At 41.0% G+C, this 19,437-nt stretch overlaps 1 protein-coding gene across 1 annotated transcript in view; it reads right to left on the minus strand.

The window, feature by feature from the left end:
- Nucleotides 1-13,599: 13,599 nt before the first annotated feature.
- ZNF572 (zinc finger protein 572) overlaps nucleotides 13,600-19,437 on the minus strand; it is a 14,247-nt gene continuing 8,409 nt past the window's right edge. The window contains exons 2-3 of the mRNA XM_011938194.1: nucleotides 17,271-17,384; nucleotides 13,600-16,644 (exon numbers count right to left, since the gene is read on the minus strand). Coding sequence (XP_011793584.1) covers nucleotides 15,134-16,644; nucleotides 17,271-17,349 — 1,590 coding nt within the window. The 5' untranslated portion in view covers nucleotides 17,350-17,384 and the 3' untranslated portion in view covers nucleotides 13,600-15,133. The remainder of the gene's footprint in view (nucleotides 16,645-17,270; nucleotides 17,385-19,437) is intronic.

A 19,437-nucleotide genomic window follows, 5' to 3' on the forward strand; every position in this document is an offset into this window, starting at 1 on the left:
AATATATAAAGGACAATGTCTAAGAAATAGTTTATTTGGGAATATGCAGGAATTGCAATTCAGGACACCCAGACCTGGGCAGCACCTGGGTGTATCCAAAGAACAAAAGGAAAGGCTGAGGTTTTACTGGGAAAATGAGGCCAGTACATTGTTTTGAAAGAAAGTTCACTGGTGCTGGCAGTGAATGGCAGGAGCTGGCAAGTTCTGATTGATGAAGTGGCAGCAGTTACCAGGTAAGACATAATCTTAAAGCCACAGGTAGGTCTCTGTGGGTTTTTTGTTGAATTGCAAAAATAGTTTGTGAAACAGGTGTACGGGAACTGCCCTTTCCTATGACTTCTTGACTGCATTTTAGTTGGTAATGACAAGACTTGACTCCATTTTGTACAATCAACTTTCACAATATCAATTTTAAAAACTAGAAAATATTCATTTGCTAAATCAGAGTTGAACCTAGTCTCCTAGATTTGGGGTGCACTTCATTTTCTGAACTAGGTGGCAACATATACTGAACTAGCCAGTCTCTTCCTCAACCATTCTTCCTCTTGGCACTTCAGGCTTTGAGCCTTGGCTCATTTCCCTAGTTCTTGGAGCACACCCTAGTGATATCCATTGGAATTGTGCCAAGGGCAGCAAAAGAAAAAGCCAGAGCAATTATTAAAATGATTCAACGCAAGGTGAATCTCAGCTGATCCTAAGCCAAGGAGAAGGGGAGTGAGGAGGAGGAAAAAGATTAACTAAAAAAATCTGCCTTAAAAGAAGGTTTTCAACATATTAATATATTGGCCATGAATTACAATAATATGTAATTTATTTACCTATTATTTGTTGTTCTTCCCCTCTCCCCAAAAGGATTTAACAAAATTACTTCACTGGGATAATTTAAGTTGATAAAAATTCTGGAAAGTAAGCAATATGCCTTATGGAAAAAACAATGTATGCCCTTTGATTCAATAATCCCACTTCTGGGAATTCACCTGAATCAGTAAGGGTTCTCCAGAGAGAGAGAAGCAACAGGATATATGGAAGGGAATTTATTAGGGAAAATTGGCTCACACTGCCACAGAGATGAAGTCCCACATGCAGGCCGGAGCCATCAGCAAAGCCAGTAGCATGGCTTAGTCTGGAAGCTTCAGATGATGCAGCCCCCAGTTTGAGAACAAAAGCCTGACAATCCTGGGAGGACCCTGGTGCAAGTCCCAGGGTCCAAAAGCCAAAGAACCTGGAGTCTGATGTCCAAGGGGAGGAGAAGAACAGGCATCCAGATCTGGAAAGCAGACAGAGAGCAGAGAACAAGGGTCCCCCATCTTCCCCCTTTGTCCCAGCTGGCCCCTAGCTACCTGGATGGTACCTGCCCACATTGAGGACAGGTCTTCCTCTCTCAGTCCATTGATTCTTGCATCAGTCTCCTCTGAAAACACCCTCACAGACACATCCAGACATAATGTTTCCCTAGCCATCTAGACATCCCTCAATCCAGTCAAGTTGACACCTAAAATTAACCATCACAAGTCCACCCCTTGTTAAGCTATCACGCATACACATCTCCTTAAACCATAATTCATCTCCAAATAAAGACAATAAAAATGTCATAATTCCACCTAACATGATACAACTGTCCTGTGTACAACCAAAAACACACAAATCCCATCCCCAGAAGAGAAAGTGAACTTCTTTAGTGATGTTTACTCTTCTCCTGATATCCCATAACTTGAATACTGTGATGTAAAATTAACAATACTTAAATACTAAAAGCCAATAAATTTTATGTTAATGCTAAATGAAAGGAAAGACAACAAATATCTATGTAAGATGTATGTATCTATGCATGAAGGTATTCTTAACAAAATAGGGAGGAAACAGTCATGACAATTACAGTCCTCAGTTCTGTTAACTGGTCATGTGGGTATAGCCAGTTTTTATAACTACTTTATTCTATTGTATATGCTGTATTCCGTTTGCCTTCAACTTCAGCAAGAACCTCAGCTTGTTGTGGTTCTCTACCTGGTGGGGTGACACAAAGCCTTCATTCCAAAAGGGTCTGGGCCATTCGTAGTCCTGCCTGGATTCAGTTATTGTATAATAGTTTCCCATTGACCTTAATCATAAGGCATGGTAAAACTAAGGGACTTCCTGTATTTCAGACAAACTCTTCCTTACCTCCATTGTGGAGTAATAGTACAATTTCACCCTTGGTAGTGCAGATCAGTCACCTCATCCAACACCTTAACTCCTTTCTTAGCCTATGTGGAGTTCAAGTTGGCCAGGTGGCAGTTTTAAACTTTCAATTCAGTGAAATCATTGTTGTGTCAGCTGGTAAAAGTATTCCTCCCTCTGGAACTAATGCCTCTAGGCCAGCAGAACATGTCATTGGAACGGAAAACAAACATTTTGCTAGTGGGTCACTAGGAGCAATGGTGAGTGGTGCCACTCCCATTTTCACCCATTGGTTGCTCGACTCATGAGTCCTGGCCATGGGAGAAACAGTATAATATATTGGATGCAGATTCACAGCATATACGGCCTTCTAAAGAACCTTGTTCCAGTCTTGCAAAGTACTGTCATCTAGCTAGCACTGTAATTGTGACTTCAGAAGGTGATTCTGCCATTCTATCAAGCCAGCTGCTTCAGGATGATGGGAAACAAGGTAAAACCAATGAATTCTATGAGCATGCGCCCACTGCCACACTTGTTTGGCTGTGAAGTGAGTTCCTTGGTCAGAAGCAAATGCTGTGTATAATAACATGATGGTGAATAAGGCATTTGGTAAGTCCATGGTTGGAATTTTGGCAGAAGCCTTGCATGAATGAAGACAAATCCGTATCTAGAGTAAGTGTCTATTCCAGTAAAGACATATGACTGCCCCTTCCGTGATGGAAGCAGTCCATTGTAATCAACCTGCCACCAGATAACTGATCACCCTGGGGAATGGTGCCACATTAGGAGCTCAATGTTGGTCTCTTGCTGGCAGAATGGACACTCAGGAGTGGCTGTAGCCAGGTTGGCCTTGGTAAGTGGGGGTCCATGTTGCTGAGTCCATGCATAAACACTATCCCTGCCACCATGGCCATTTTGCTTATGAGCCCATTGGGCAATGATAGGGGTGGCTAAGGAAAGAGGCCTACTGGTATCCATAGAACAGGCCATTCTATTCACTTGATTATTAAAATTCTCCTCTGCTGAGGTGGTCATCCTTTGGTGAGCATTCATATGGCACACAAATATCATCACATCTTTTGCTCACTCAGAGAGGTCCATCCACAAACCTCTTCCCCAAATTCCTTTGTCACCAGTTTTCTAGTCATGTTCCTTCCAAGTTCTTGACCATTCTAACTATTGGCTATAGCCCATGAATCAGCATGTCATCACACATCTGGCCTTTTCTCCTTCCAAGCAAAGTGCACAATGAGGTACACTGCCTGAAATTCTGTTCACAGGAGGATTTCCCTTCACTACCTTCCTTCCGGGATGTTCTAGAAAGGGGCTGCAGTGCTGTAGCTGTCCAATTTCAGGTGGTACTTGCATATATGAAGAACCATCTGAAAACTAGGCCCTAGTCTTCTCTTCTTCTGTCAACTGATCATAGGGTCATCCCCATGAGGCCAAAGGTGCAGGCTGGGAGACAGAAGAGAGAGAGTGTAGCAGCAGGAAACATAGGCATTTGGGTCCCTTCCTCATGGAATCTCCTTTGCCTTTAAGACCTGCTCAGGCTGATCAATACCCCACTTCCATTTGATGATGGAGTGCCGCTGTGCACACCCAACTTTATGGCTTGGTGGGTTAGATAACACCCCATTCATGATAGGCAGTTCAGGTCACATGGTAACTTGGTGGCCCATGATCAAGCATTTAGTTTCTACTAAGGTCCAGTAGCAGGCCAAGAGCTATCTTTCAAAAGGAGGGTAGTTATCTGTGGATGATAGCAGGGCCTTGCTCCAAAATCCTAAAGGCCTCCACTGTGATTCACCGATGGGGGTCTTGCCAAAGGCTCCAAACAGCATCCCTATCAGCCACTGACATCTTAAGTACCATTGAATCAGCTGGATCATATGGCCCAAGTGGCAATGCAGCTTGCATAATAGCCAGGATCTGTTGCAGCCCCTGCGCTTTTCTAATCACTCAGTAAATGGGTCAAAGCAACACACCCAAGTGAGGAACATGTTCCTTCCAAAATCCAAATAGGCCCACTAGGCATTGTTTCCTGTTTATAGAAGGGGCCAGATGCAAGAACTTGTCCTTCACCTTAGAAGGGGTATCTCGACAGGCCCCACACTACTGGACCCCTAGAAATTTCACTGAGGTAGAAGGCCCCTGAATTTTAGTTGGATTCATATCCTACCCTCTGACACACAAATGTCTTACCAGTAAGTCCAGAGTGGTTACTACTTCTTACTCAGTAGGTACAATCAGCTTAATGTCATCAATGTAATGGACCAGTGCAGTGTGATATCTTGTGGAAGGGAAAGGCAATCAAGATCTCTGTAAACTAAATTATGACATAGAGCTGGAGACTTGATACACACCTGAGGCAGGATAGTGAAGGTGTTTTGCTGGCCCTTATGGACAGGTATGCAGAAAAATGCATTTCCCAGATCAGTAGCTATATACCAGGTACCAAGGGATGTGTTAATTTGCTCAAGCAATGAAACCACATCTGGTACAGCAGCTGCAATTGGAGTCACCACTTGATTAAGCTTACAGTAATCTGCTGTATTCCCCAAGATCCATCTGTCTTCTACACAGGGCAGAAAGTTGAATAAGAATGGGCGGGGAACCACCACCTCTGCATCTTTCAAGTCCTTCATGGTGGCACTAATCTCTGAAATCCCTCCACAGATGTGATATTATTTTTGATTTACTATTTTCCCAGGTAGACGCAGCTCTAATGGCTTCCACTCGGCCTTTCCCATCATAATATCCCTCACTCCACAGGTAAGGCAACCAATGTGGAAATTCTGCTCAGTATGCTAAGTATGTCTATTCCAACTATGCGTTCTGGAACTGGGGAAGTGACCACAGGATGGTTTGGGGACTCACTGTACCCACTGTAAATCAAACCTGAGCTAAAACTCCACTGATCACCTGCCCTCTATAAGCTGCTACTCTGACTGGAGGGCCACCATATTTGGGGTCTCCTGGAATCAATGTCGGTTCAGAGCCAGATGTCAGTAGTTCCCTGAAAGTTCTAATTATTTCTCTTTCCCCAATGCACAGTTACCCTAGTAAAAGGTCAGAGGCATAAACAGTATATTTGGTAGAATACCCAAATGAAGGGTAGTGTACCCTTTATTCAAGGGTTTCTGGGTCTATAAACTGGCTCAAGTCTGGAAATTGAGCGGCCATGATTATCTGTTTTTAATATTTGAGTTACGCTTTTGTTTACCTGACCTGGAAGTTTTCTGCTTATACAGATCAAGTAAGAATGTAGTAAGCTTCCCATCTATTTCACTTCTAGGAACATGAAGATTAATCAGCCAAAGCCAAATGTCTACATGAGTCAGATTATTCTGATTGTTGGATTGCCTCTGCTATTCGTTCATTATGGTAGCTATGTCCACCTTGCCTTTGGCAGTTGAGTTTTGCCACTTGGACCCTGCCACCTTGGAATCCAATTATTCCCATTCTTTCCCAATAAATGCCCTCACTTTAACAGTAAACATCCTGTGAGGCTGAGTGCACCTTTCTTTGTAGGTAAGCTAGTTGCATGATCAGGGCTTGCGTTTGGTTTTCAGTAATTTCAACCCAAAGGCTACTGGGGAGAAGATTCTCCTTCAGGGAACACTTAGAAGTTTCTAGACTATTTATGTATACCTAGAGCTGAGAATTCAAATCCCTGAGCTCATCCTTTTATTACTTTGTCCAGCAATATTATTAGCAACCAACGAATGTCATTATGTTTCGTGATTTTCCACAAACGTCCTAAAGTATCATGTACGGAATCACCAAGTGCATTGCTTCTTATAAGTGGTGAATTAGGAGTGTCACATGCATATTATTTTGCATATCTCTATAAACAACTCAGCCATGGACTATCAGTGCTGTCTGTACTATTAGCAGTAGAGAGTCTTTAGCATTTTTAGCTCTAATCAGATTAAAGAGCCAATTCCAGAAACCCCAAAACCAATTACGAAAATCCACCCTTAAAATTCTGTTCCTCTGGAAGTACTTCTGGTACCAAAACCTCATCTTATTTCCCTAGTTCTTAAAGCAGCTCTTGATGATGTCCCTTGAAATTATGCCTAGGGCAGCAAAAGGAAAAGTCAAAGTAATTCTTAAAATGATTCAAGCCAAGGTGAATCTCAGTTGATCCTATGACCAGGAGAGGAGGAACAAGATTATCTTATAAAAACCATCTCAGGCAAGGTGCAGTGGCTCATGCCTATAATCCCAGCACTTTGGGAGGCCAAGGCAGGAGGATCACTTGAGCCAGGAGTTCAAAACCAGCTTGGGCAACATACAAGACCCCATCTCTACAAAATAAAAGTTAAAAAAAAAATAGCAGGGCAAGATGGTGTGCCTGTAGTCCTAGCTAATTGGGAGGCTGAAATGGAAAGATTGCTTGAGCCTGGGAGGTCAAGACTGCAGACAGCCATGACTACACCAGTCTACTGTACAACCTAAGCAACAGAGCAAGACCCTGTCTCAGAAACAAAACAAAACAAAAAATCTCAAGAGAAGGTTTTCATCATATTAATGTGTTGGCCTTGAATTATAATAATATATTATCTATTTACATATTATTTGTTCTTCTCCGTCCCCAAAAAAAGGTGTTTAAGAAAATTCTTCCACCAGGACACTTTAAACTGATATAATTTCTGGAGAGCAATTAAACAAAATGCCTTTAAAATCATTTATGCCCATTGATTCAGTGATCTCACTTTTAGAAATTTATGCTAAGGAAATAATTAGACATGTACTCTAAGATTTGTATTTTTTTTAAAAAAAGCATAAAAGACCAAACAATCACAACCACAATACCAAAACAGAACAGCAGCTAAAAACAGCCAGTTCACAGTAGTATTTTTATTTTTACTTTTTTGAGACAGGGTCTCACTGTTGCTCAGGTTGGAGTACCGTGGCATAATCATGGCTCACTGCAGTCTGGACCTCCTAGGCTCAAGCAATCCACCCACCTCAGCCTCCTGAGTAGCTGGAACCACAGCCATATCACCATGCCCAGCTAATTTTTAAAAATTTTTTTGTAGAGATAGGGGCTCACTATGTGGCCCAGGATGGTCTTGAACTCCTGACCTCAAGTAATCCTCCCGCCTCAGATTCCAAAAGTGCTGGGATTACAAGTGTGAGCCATGGTGCCCAGCACAGCAGTGGTTTTGTTGTTGTTGTTTTGTTTTGTTTTTTAGAGGGAGTCCCCAGGCTGCAGTGGCATGATCTTGGCTCACTGCAACCTCCGCCTCCCAGGGTCAAGCGATTCTCCTGCCTCAGCCTCCTGAGTAGCTGGGATTACAGGTGCACACACCACCACACCCAGCTAATTTTTGTACTTTTAGTAGAGATGGGGTTTCACCATGTTGGCCAGGCCAGTCTCGAACTCCTGACCTCAGGTGATCCACTCGCCTTAGCCTCCCAAAGTGCTGGGATTGCAAGCATGAGCCACTGTGCCTGGCCAGTGTTATTTTATTTTTAATAACAAACAAGTAGAAACAATATAAATGTCCTACATTAAAACAATTAAATTGTTTTGACACAACCATTCAGTATATTATGAAGCCACTAAAAGCCTAACAATTTTAAAACAAGTAAAAAATGACAAATGATGTAATATTAAGAAAAAAAAGACACAATGCTACATGTACCTACACACACACACACACACACACCCTGTATAATCCAATTTTAAGTATTTATTCATATATATGCTTAGAAAAGAGGTTACTGGGAAAGACCTCAGCATTTTCAAGGTAAGTAATCTCTGGAAAAAATGATTATGGGTCACTTTAATTCTGGTCTTCCTACTTAAATGTATTTCCTAATTTATACTTCTTTGTATATTTTACAATTAGCAAGTATTACTTTAATTATCAGAAAAAAGCAATGTTAAGGGGGAAAATCTTTCACCTGTATCTATCAGTCTAACCAACTAATATGTTCTTAATGGGAACATTTATCCATGACTTAGTAAGGCTCAAAATTAATAATGTTCATTTTTCAATCAAGCTTTCATTCCATCCCTCAACCTGTCAAATTCTAGAATATGTACTGAGTTTACCAGAGTCAAGCAATGTTACATCAGAAACCTGGCTGTCTTAGTGCCCACAAGCCGCCTGGAAGCTTGGAAGCACCCACAAGCTGGGAAGCGGCTACAGGCACACTGTGTCATGATTGCCTGGCATTCTGTTTCCATCTGTATCCTTATAACTAACCCCAGCACTTGCGCCATCCTCAGCTTTGACTTGATTCCAACCTCATAGCAGGGGTGGGGGGAGGCTGATGAGAGGCAAGGATGGGGAACAAATTAAAGGGGTGGAAAAAGCTCATTTGAGCCCAGGAGTTCAAGGTTACAGTGGGCCATGATCGCACCACTGCACTCCAGCCTGGATGACAGAGCAAGACCCTGTCTTTTAAAAAGTAAAAATCTTAAATTTGGGTTGGCATATGGACGGATGAGGCAGAGGTTAGGGCCAGAAAGAGGTAAAAGAGAACAAAATAGAAATAAAAGAGATAGAGGAGTGACAGGTAGGGTATTTTTTTTTAAGTTTAATTTCTGTAGAGACGGTCCCACTATGTTGCCCAGGATGGTCTCCACCTCCTGGGCTCAAGTGATCTTCCCACCTCTGCATCCCACAAAGTGCTGGCATTATAAGCATGAGCCACCACACCCAGCTGGGGATAATTTTTAAACAGAAAATGCAGCAGTTGCTCAACTGGCTTCCATATTATAAAAATGATGTGTTACATTATCAGCCTCCTGAACAGCTTGCTATTATTCATGTCCCCATATTCTTATTCATGTCCCTTCCTACTCATGGCGTAAATAATAATAAAAAGATTGCACTATTTTAGTGGCCTCGGGGAACAGTCATATCTCTGAGGCTAACTTCAAAGATGATCCAAAGACCCATGCTGGTCTAGAGCCACCTTTGATGATAACAATGGTAGTAACAGTTAATACTGAGTGATGACTAAGTATCAGGAATACTGAGCACACTACATACATCATCTCACTGATCCTCACAATAAACCCATGAGCTAAGCGTTATTAATGTCTCAATTTTAGAAACCTAGAAATAATCAATCCAACAAATGATTCAACATTCCTGTCCCTAAAGTCTATCTCTGGCAAAATTATGAGCAAATGAGGGCGGAGAGAAAAGGAAAATAGTATTTCCTTAACACCTACGATATACCAAGTTCACCTCATTCGCTGCTCACCAAATCTACAAGGAAGGTAAGTACAAAATACAAAGCTAGAAAGCGACTGAAATTTAAATTTGAAACAAGTTTTAAACTTGTCCTATGGAGTCCAATCTGAAGCTCAGGGTAGTGAATTATCAGGACACATTTTATTTTATTTATTTACTTACTTACTTACTTATTTATTTATTTATTTATTTTTGAGAAAGGTCTTGCTCTGTCACCCAGGCTGGAGTGAAGTAATGCGATCTTGGCTCACTGCAACCTCCGCCTCCTGGGTTCAAGCAATTCTCCTGCCTCAGCCTCCCGAGTAGCTGGTACTACAGGCACACACCACCACACCTGGCTAATTTTTTTTATTATTATTTTTAGGACAGATGGAGTTTCACCATGTTGGCCAGATTGGTCTTGAACTCCTGACCTCAAGTGATCCGCCTGCCTCAGCCTCCCAAAGTGTTGGGATTACAGACATGCGCCATTGTGCCCAGCCAGGACACTTTTTAAATGTCCTCTAAGGTTAGTGTGAGGATACACCCAGCCTCCTATCATAGCAACTTTCATTTTCAAATCAGCCCAAGGAGACACTGGGATTATACAATCTAATCCCGCAGACTTTATTCATTGGTGAAAACCCCTCAACCAAAACCCATAAACACTTCATATGCCAGGCTCTGTGTTGGGCTTAAGGGTTACAAAACTGGATCCATTCAGTCACAAAAATGGATCCATATCCTGGAAGGGCGTACTCTTAGACATTAGCATAAAACACATAAGCATATGACACCCACGCAATAACTATTAAGCATGATTATGTGCAATGCACTGTGTCAAACTTCACAGAGCTTGCATTTTCACAGAGCAAACATAACCCACTTTAATCTATTGTTATCTCTAGCTTTTCAGATTATCTGTTAAGTCTGAAGATTAAGGATTCAGCAGAGTAAGTGTAGTTCCAGAGCTGCCAAGGAGAACGTAGCCAACCAAAAAGCTGCGTGTTTTCCTACAACTGGATTGTCCTCACATTTGCCCCTCCCACTGTCACATGACCTCTGCTAAACACGTTAGGCATCAAGTAAATTTTTGTTGAATGAATGGTTATACTGCTTGAAAGAAGAAATAAATACATAAAATCAAATACAGAATTTTAAAAAGCATAGTAGTCCCCCTTATCTGCTGGGGACACATTCCAAGACTTCCGATAGATGCCTGAAACCAAGGACAGTACTGAACCCTATACGTACTAAGTTTTTTCCATACATAAAGTTTATGTATGACAAAGTTAAATTTTATCACATAAATTAAATATGATACATTTTAATTTACAAATGAGGTACAGTAAGATTAACAATAACTAATAGAACAATTATAATATACTGTAATAAAGTTATGTGAATTTGGTCTCTCTCTCAAAATATCTTATTGCACTGTACTTACCTTTCTTCTTGAGGTGATGATGAAAGAGTACAGTGGCTTCATGATGACATGAAATGAAATAAATGATGTAGGCATTGTGATGTAAATGGAAAACTCCAGAAATAATTTCAAAGTTTTAAACTGCCTGCTGTTCTGAGTAGCATGACAAAATGTCTCACTCTCCCACTATTTCCGGCCTGGATTGCTATAAATCACTTAGTAGCCATCTCAGTTATCACATCTACTGTTGTGGTATCACAATGCTTATCTTCAAATAATCCTTACCTTACTTAATAAAGGCCCCAAAGAGCAAGAGTAGTGATGTAATATTTTCACACCATGGTTGATCAAAGGTAACTAAAACCCCAGAAAGCAAAACCTTGGATAAGGGGGGACTACTGTAATGACAGTCTTACTGTTACCAAATGCTATGATTTGAGTGTCCCCACCAAAACTCATGTTGGGACCTTCATTCTCAGTGTAGCAATGTTGGGAGGTGGAACCTTTAAGAAGTGGGGCCTAATGGGAGGCATCTGAGTCATGGGGGCTCCCTCTGCTCTTATAGGCAGCGTGCTGCCAATTCTTGTACAATTCTTGTCAGCGAGTGACCTCTCTCTCTCACGGGAGACCTCTCACATGAGACAGGGTTAGTTTCTGAGAGTGAGCTGTTATGGAGTGATTGTAACTCTCATGTCCTGCCCCTTTGCATGTGCTATCTTCACCCTTGGCCTTCTGCCATGTTATGACACAGCAGAGAAGCCCTCACCAGAAGCAAGCAGATGTTGGCCCCATGCTCTTTGACTTTCTAGCCATCAGAATCATGAGCCAAATAAAACCTCTTTTCTTTATAAATTATCCAGCTCAGGTATTCTCTTATGGCAACACTAAAGAGACTAAAACACCATGATTTCAGAAAATGAGACTGGCTGAGATCAATGTGTCAGATTAATGCATAAAGGGTAATAGTCACAGTACCGCTGTACTCCACTACCTCTCACCATCAGTGAAGAAACTTCTACAGCACTAAGGAGAAGGCCCATTTGGTAGACCCAACTTGGATGACTTGGGATGATGGGAGTTAAGACTTTACCTTAATTACTACAGAGACTTATGATTACATGCCCTTTGGTAGGCTGTACAGCAGTTAGGGAGTGAGCTCCCTCCTATAGTTTGGCTGTCCCTATGCTATGGCATGGAAAATATATATGAGCTCCTTCTTTGAGTAGGAAAAATATACATTATAGGTGTCTTCTATTTAATTACAAAGAAACTATGAAATAAATCACTTGTAAATAAAGAGTGCTTTCTTTATTCACATGCTGAGTTCTTTATGCTAGCAAGAAAAATAGAGAATATAGAATTTCTTTCTCATGGAGCTAAACAAAGAGCCTACTTGCCGATTAATGAAACTGAGATAAAAGCATCACATATTATGTTTGACTATGTTATGTTCTCCATCATAAGGTACATATCTCTTTTTTGTTTTCCTCATTTTCAATCCAAAGAGACAAGGATTTTTGCCAAATTGTTCTACTAATGGAACCCATCTTAACCCGTCTAAGATGTGAACATCTTTATTCCAGTAGACATCAAGGTTTGTGAAGCAGATTTTATATATTACCAGCCATCATAGTACTTTGTATAGGTGATGGTGACAGGACATAAATTGTACCTGTTATTAATCTCTTCAGATGCAAATTAACTTAAATTGAACTTGCGATTTTGTTCTTTCCCAGTTTAAACCAAATTCTTTGTTTCATGAATAAAAAGAAAATTTAGTAAAATTTCCTGTTTTTTTGTTATAGCTGCTTACAAGGTGAATAAAATAAAAGTGTTTTAGACAGTCTGCAAACAATATAGTCCTGTGCTTTTCCAATATTTTATCCGTTAAAATTCCTGAAGTTGATCATAAAGAATCTACAAGTAAGATAAGTTTGGGGCTGTACTACTACTACTACTTTCAAAACATGTGGATAACTTTTTTTTTCAGTTTGTTTCAATTAATAATAACAGCAGCAAGTAATTACCATTTATTGATACCCTGCTATGTTTAAGCACTGTGCTATATGATTTGCAAACATTCATTTAATGTTTATGGTAACCCTGTAAGGCAGGCAGTATTTCTGTTTTACAGATGAGGGAACTGAGGCTCAGAGTGGCTACCTGCCACAGAGCATGTGATTGATTTTGTATCACCCCAACCACTGCTGCCTTGTAACTGAATTTCAGCCTCAACAGCAAACTCCTAAGTTTATCAGCAAACTCCTAAGTTGATAACTCCTTAGTTATCAAGCATTAATCAAACTGTTAGTTACTATAAAAACTTGTCCTGAAATATTACAATTTAAGAAAATTTGGGCAATACCAGATAACATACAAAGAAAGAAAAATACTCAGGTGAGGTCACATAAAAGCCAATAATGGGCCGGGTGTGGTGGCTCACACCTGTAATCTCAGCAGCTTGGGAGGCTGAGGGAGGAGAACTGCATGAAGCCAGGAGTTCAACACCAGCCTGGGCAACATAGCAAGACCCTGTCTCTACAAAAATTTTAAAATTAGCTGACTGCAGTGGCGTGCACTGTAGTCCTAGCTACTCAGGAGGCTGAGATGGGAGGATCCCTTGAGCCCAGGAGTTTGAGGCTGCACTCAGCTATGATGGTGCCATTGCACTACAGTCTGGTTGAGAGTGTGAGACCTTATCTCTTAAAAAAAATTAATGAATAAGAAAAAAATAAAAATAAAAGGCCAATAATGCCTAATGTTTTCCCCCTTTTTTGAAAGCAGAAAATTTCCCCAAAATTCTTCTTCAATACCTTTATTTGTTAGTTTTTGCTTTATTTTTGTAATCAAATAACAATACAAAAACACACAAATACCCTGCCAGTATCAGGTGCACCACAATCATGAAAGATAAAATAATCCCTATGCAATTAAATGACCATCAGCTACAGACCTTTGCAGCAGCTACAACTGACCCATTCTGGCTTCACATTCATAATATGCATCTCTGCATATTATTCATAAAATATATTCTGAATCCAAAAAATTAGATGAAATCATGGGCAACTCAGGAGTCCTAACCTTCCTACCTGTCTACCTTTTGCACTAGTAGGAAATAAAATGGGAGGAAGGGAATAGGATATATCTAATAATTTCCAAAGCATCATTCCCATAGGAATAAGTAGGGAAGATGGGGCCTCAGTTATCAGATCCATATACCAATTATGTCAAGAGGCAAAAGAAAACTGTCAGTACTGAAGCTAAGAAGTCTCACTACTCCTTAATGGCAAACTGTCCTTGGACACTGGCTCTGAATTAGTGAGTTAATTACTAGAAAAAGAAACAAGTTCTTGAGCTGACCAAGAATTACATAATGGGATAACTTGGGGAAAAGGCTCTTCATTAAAAATTGTAAGACAGAATTCAGGAATCCTGCCTTCTATTCTGGCTTTGGTCAAGACAGTGAGGTCATATCACTAGATAACTCAGTCAGCAGCACATGAATTAGAACACACAATCATTAAAATATACAATCTCTAAACCCAGTGTCTTCAATACTCTATCCCAGTTCTACTCTATGTTACAATTCCTTTTGGAGAGCAAACCCTCCAGAACACATTTCTACAGTCTTTATAGGAAATATTTATGGGTCTGTCAAGAATGATGATCTTGAATGAAAGAACCTTCTATAATATCCAATACAGCAGCTGCTGGTCACATAGAGCTACTGAACACTTAGAAAGTGGCTAGTGTGACTGAGGAACTGGATTTAAAATTTCAGTTAATCTTAATACAAATAGTTACATATGGCTAGAGGCTATGGTATTGGACAGTATAGTTCTAGATGCTACAATAGTTTATTTTTAGTGACTAAAAATGCATTTGAAAAAAAAAAATCTTTTCCTTCTTAAGCCCCAACAAAATAGCCAGGAAATCACATTATTTGCTCAAAAATACCCTTTATCTGGGTAAACCCCTGTGGCTGGTAATGATGTATCGCTACCCAGTAAGGGAAGAGAAAAAGTAATTCAATAGCAATTCTAGCTTCAGGTTCTCACGGTTCCTTTGCTTACTCTCAGGATTACTCTGTACATTTCTTTTGAAGCTATTACTATCTTACCTTAAATTTTTTAAAGTCCTCCTTTCTTCATCCTTGGTGGATGAATCTCTCACTAGACAGATCCAATAACCTGGTGATTGGGGTCTTCCCATCCTTTAAACTGGGAGGTTGACTTTTTCCAAATGTTTTAACAAACACATCAAAGAAACTTTATAGCACAACAATCACAGAATACCTACATTGTCGTGGTCCGACAAGGAAGAAAAAACCATCACCAGGCTTTGGGACTCAGGAAGGTGAATTTGATACTGAAAATGAAGGGATGAGGGGCACGTCCCCTGAACAGCTTTTCCAAGTCCATTCACGAGGAAAATCCCCAATGTCAGGAGACTCAAAAGGCTTTTCTATGTGAATTTTCCGATGCTGACTGAGGTAGGCACTTCTGCTGAAGCATTTCTCACAGCTGGTACATTTGTAAGGTTTTTCCCCTATGTGGGTCCTCCGGTGCCTGATAAGGTTAAAGCTCTGACTGAAGCATTCACCACAATCAGGACATTTATAAGGTTTCTCTCCTGTATGTGTCCTTTGGTGAATCACCAGGGTGGAACTCTGACTGAAAGTTTTCCAGCACTCAGAACATCTGTAAGGCTTTTCTCCTGTATGTGTTCTCTGATGTCTAATGAGATGGGAGCTAAGGCCAAAACTCTTTCCACATTCACAACATCTATATGGTTTTTCTCCTAACTGCATTCTGCATTCTTCTATCACATTGCAGTTGTGACTCAAACTTTCTTCATATTCAGAACTTTCATAGGATTTCTCTCCTGTGTGCATTTTCTGGTGTGTAATAAGGTTTGAACTACGACTAAAATTCTTCCCACATTCTGGACATTGATAAGGCTTTTCTCCTGTATGTATTCGCTGATGTTTTATTAGAGTAGAATTACAACCAAAGCTTTTTCCACACTCGAGACATTTGTAGGGCTTCTCACCTGTGTGTGTCCGCTGGTGGCGAATGAGGCTGGAACTCTGACTAAAACTCTTCCCACAATCAGGGCACTTATAAGGTTTTTCTCCAGTGTGAGTCCTCTGATGTTCTATTAGGACATAGCTATGACTGAAGCCTTTTCCACAGATAGAACATTCATATGGTTTTTCACCTGTATGTGATCTGTGATGCTGAATAAGGTGAGAGCTGCTGCTGAATCTCTTCCCACACTCGGGACATTTATAGGGTTTCTCTCCCGTGTGAGTTCTCTCATGGATAATAAGATGGGAGGTATTGCTGAAGCTTTTCCCACATTCACCACACTGGTAGGGCTTCTCTCCTGTGTGCATTCTTAGATGCTGAATCAGGTGAGAACTATTACAAAAGCATTTTGCACACTCAGAGCATTTATAAGGCTTTTCTCCTGAGTGGGTCCTCTGGTGAGTACGCAAATGAGAACTATTACTGAAGCTTTTCCAACATTCGGAACATTTGTAGGGTCTGTCTACAAAGGATGAATTCTGCTGCACACAGGCATTGGTATGTTCTCCTGGGTCCCATTCCTGGTGACTGGGTTTTTCCTCCTCTTTAGCTATAAAATTTCCCCAATCCTCTGACTTGCCATCATTCTCACAGGAATCATGACACCAAATCTCATCTTGAACCCATCTCAGTGGCATTTCTTTTGCATCCTCATGCTTATAATGTTGTGGTCTATGTCTTTTAGACCATTCTGAAGGTTTCTCTTTAAGTTTATCTGCTTTAGGATTATTGTGGTGAACAGTTTCCAAATTATTCATACTTTCATCTCCTGCAAGAATAAACAAATATTCTAACCATATTCTGCACCTCTGCCAGAGAAGTAAATTCTAAACCGCAGTGGAAGAGAGGAAATAACACTGTAAAACCTCATAAATATTTCATATAAAAAAGTTTTTAAAGACAGTTTCACTTCTTTTCCTCTGTTTACCAGAAGCAGGTGGATTTTTTTTGTACTTAGCAACTACACTAATGCATTATTTGAACCATTATTGGCAAAGGGAACATCAATCTAAAAACAAATGCATTAAATTTTGTTCTAGAAGACTTAAGAGAAAAAACAGGATTGATGTGAATAGGAGTGAAATTGAACAGGATACCATCTCAAGTAAAAACTAGACAATAGCTTTGCTAAAATCTGAGCAAATGCTATAGAAATAACAATAGCCACCACTTATTAAGAACAGTAGCTTTGGATGGGGTATTTCACTACTTCTAAAATATATGTGAAATCAGTATTATTCATTTTCTTAAAGATGAGAACAATGAGGCTGAAATAATTAACACAGCTTATAAGTGACAGAACAAGGAATTAAATTAAGGTTTGTCTCATTCTAGTGTCCTGTTCTTTCTACATCAAATTTCCTAAGGATTCAGACCATCGTCTTGATCCCTCACCTGTGAAGGGGCTTTTCAAACTCTCCCTCTCCATAAAGCTGTTAGAATCTGAGACCAACAGTTTTTTTTCTTGCTCCATCACAATGATCACAGCCAAGTTAGAGATCAGAAACCCTGTGGAAGGAAATAAATTATGTTTGGAGGTATATGTTAAAGTTTATGCTTCCTCCTTCCTTCCCAACCATTCCAACACAATAGGAGGCACAGAATGTTCCATGAACCATACTGAAAATAAGAAACACAACTCTTAGCAGCCCTTTTAGAAAATCTTATCTCAGATCCAAGTGTTTAGAATTAAGGGTTAACCCTGAAATAACAATGCAAAAACATAAATCTTCATGGGGGCATGCCCAAGATGCCTGAATAGGAACAGCTCCAGCCTCCAGCTCCCAGCATGAGTGACACAGAAGACGGGTGATTTCTGCATTTTCAACTGAGGTACCAGGTTCATCTCACTGGGGAGTGCCAGACAGTTGGCACTGGTCCATGGGTGCAGCCCGACCAGCGAGAGCTAAAGCAGGGTGAGGCATCACCTCACCTGGGAAGCACAGGGGGAAGGAAATTCCTTTTCCTAGCCAAAGGAAATTGAGACACACAACACCTGGAAAATCAGGTAACTCCCACCCTAATACTGCGCTTTACCAAGGGTCTTAGCAAACGGCACACCAGGAGATTATATCCCACACCTGGCCCAGAGGGTCCCACGCCCACAGAGCCTCCCTCATTGCTAGCACAGCAGTCTGAGATCTAACTGCAAGGCAGCAGCGACACTGGGGGAGGGGCGTCCGCCATTGCTGAGGCTTAAGTAGGTAAAAAAAAGCCGCTGGGAAGCTCGAATTGGGTGGAACCCACAGCAGCTCAAGGAGGCCGTCCTGCCTCTGTAGTCTCCTCCTCTGGGGACAGGGCATAGCTAAACAAAAAGCAGCAGAAACCTCAGCAGAGGTAAATGCCCCTGTCTGACAGCATTGAAGAGAGCAGTGGATCTGCCAGCATGGAGGTTGAGATCTGAGAATGGACAGACTGCCTGCTCAAGTGGGTCCCTGACCCCTGAGTAGCCTAACTGGGAAACATCCCCCACTAGGTACAGACCGACACCTCACACCCTCACACGGTGGGGTACACCCCTGAGACGAAGCTTCCAGAGCAAGAATCAGACAGCAGCACTTGCTGTTCAGCAATATTCTATCTTCAGCCTCTGCTGCTGATACCCAGGCAAACAGGGTCTGGAGTGGACCTCAAGCAAACTCCAACAGACCTACAGCTGAGGGTCCTGACTGTTAGAAGGAAAACTAACAAACAGAAAGGACACCCACACCAAAACCCCATCAGTACATCACCATCATCAAAGACCAAAGGCAGAGAAAAACCACAAAGATGGGGAAAAAGCAGTGCAAGAAAGCTGGAAATTCAAAAAATCAGAGCACATCTCCCCCTCCAAAGGAACGCAGCTCATCGCCAGCAACGGAACAAAGCTGGGCAGAGAATGACTTTGACAAGCTGAGATAAGAAGACTTCAGTCGATCAAACTTCTCAGAGCTAAAGGAGGAACTACGTAACCAGCGCAAATAAACTAAAAACCTTGAAAAAAGAATGGATGAATGGATAACTAGAATAATCAATGCAGAGAAGACCTTAAAAGAACTGATAGAGATGAAAACCATAACACGAGAACTACGTGACAAATGCACAAGCTTCAATAACCGACTCCATCAACTGGAAGAAAGAGTATCAGCAACTGAAGATCAAATGAATGAAGTGAAGTGAGAAGTGTAGAGAAAAAAGAGTAAAAAGAAATGAACAAAGCCTCTATGAAATATGGGATTCTGTGAAAAGACCAAATCTACGTCTGACTGGTATGCCTGAAAGTGACAGGGAAAATGGAACCAAGTTGGAAAACACTCTTCAGGATATCATCCAGGAGAACTTCCCAACCTAGTAAGGCAAGCTAACATTCAAATTCAGGAAAGAGACAGAATGCCACAAAGATACTCTTCGAGAAGAGCAACCCCAAGACACATAATTGTCAGATTCACCGAAGTTGAAATGAAGGAAAAAATGTTAAGGGCAGCCAGAGAGAAAGGTCGGGTTACACACAAAGGGAAGCCCATCAGACTAACAGCAGATCTCTCGGCAGAAACTCTCCAAGCCAGAAGAGAGTGGGGGCCAA

Source organism: Colobus angolensis, unplaced genomic scaffold, assembly GCF_000951035.1.
Source record: "Colobus angolensis palliatus isolate OR3802 unplaced genomic scaffold, Cang.pa_1.0 Scaffold17, whole genome shotgun sequence".
Lineage (NCBI taxonomy): Eukaryota > Metazoa > Chordata > Mammalia > Primates > Cercopithecidae > Colobus > Colobus angolensis.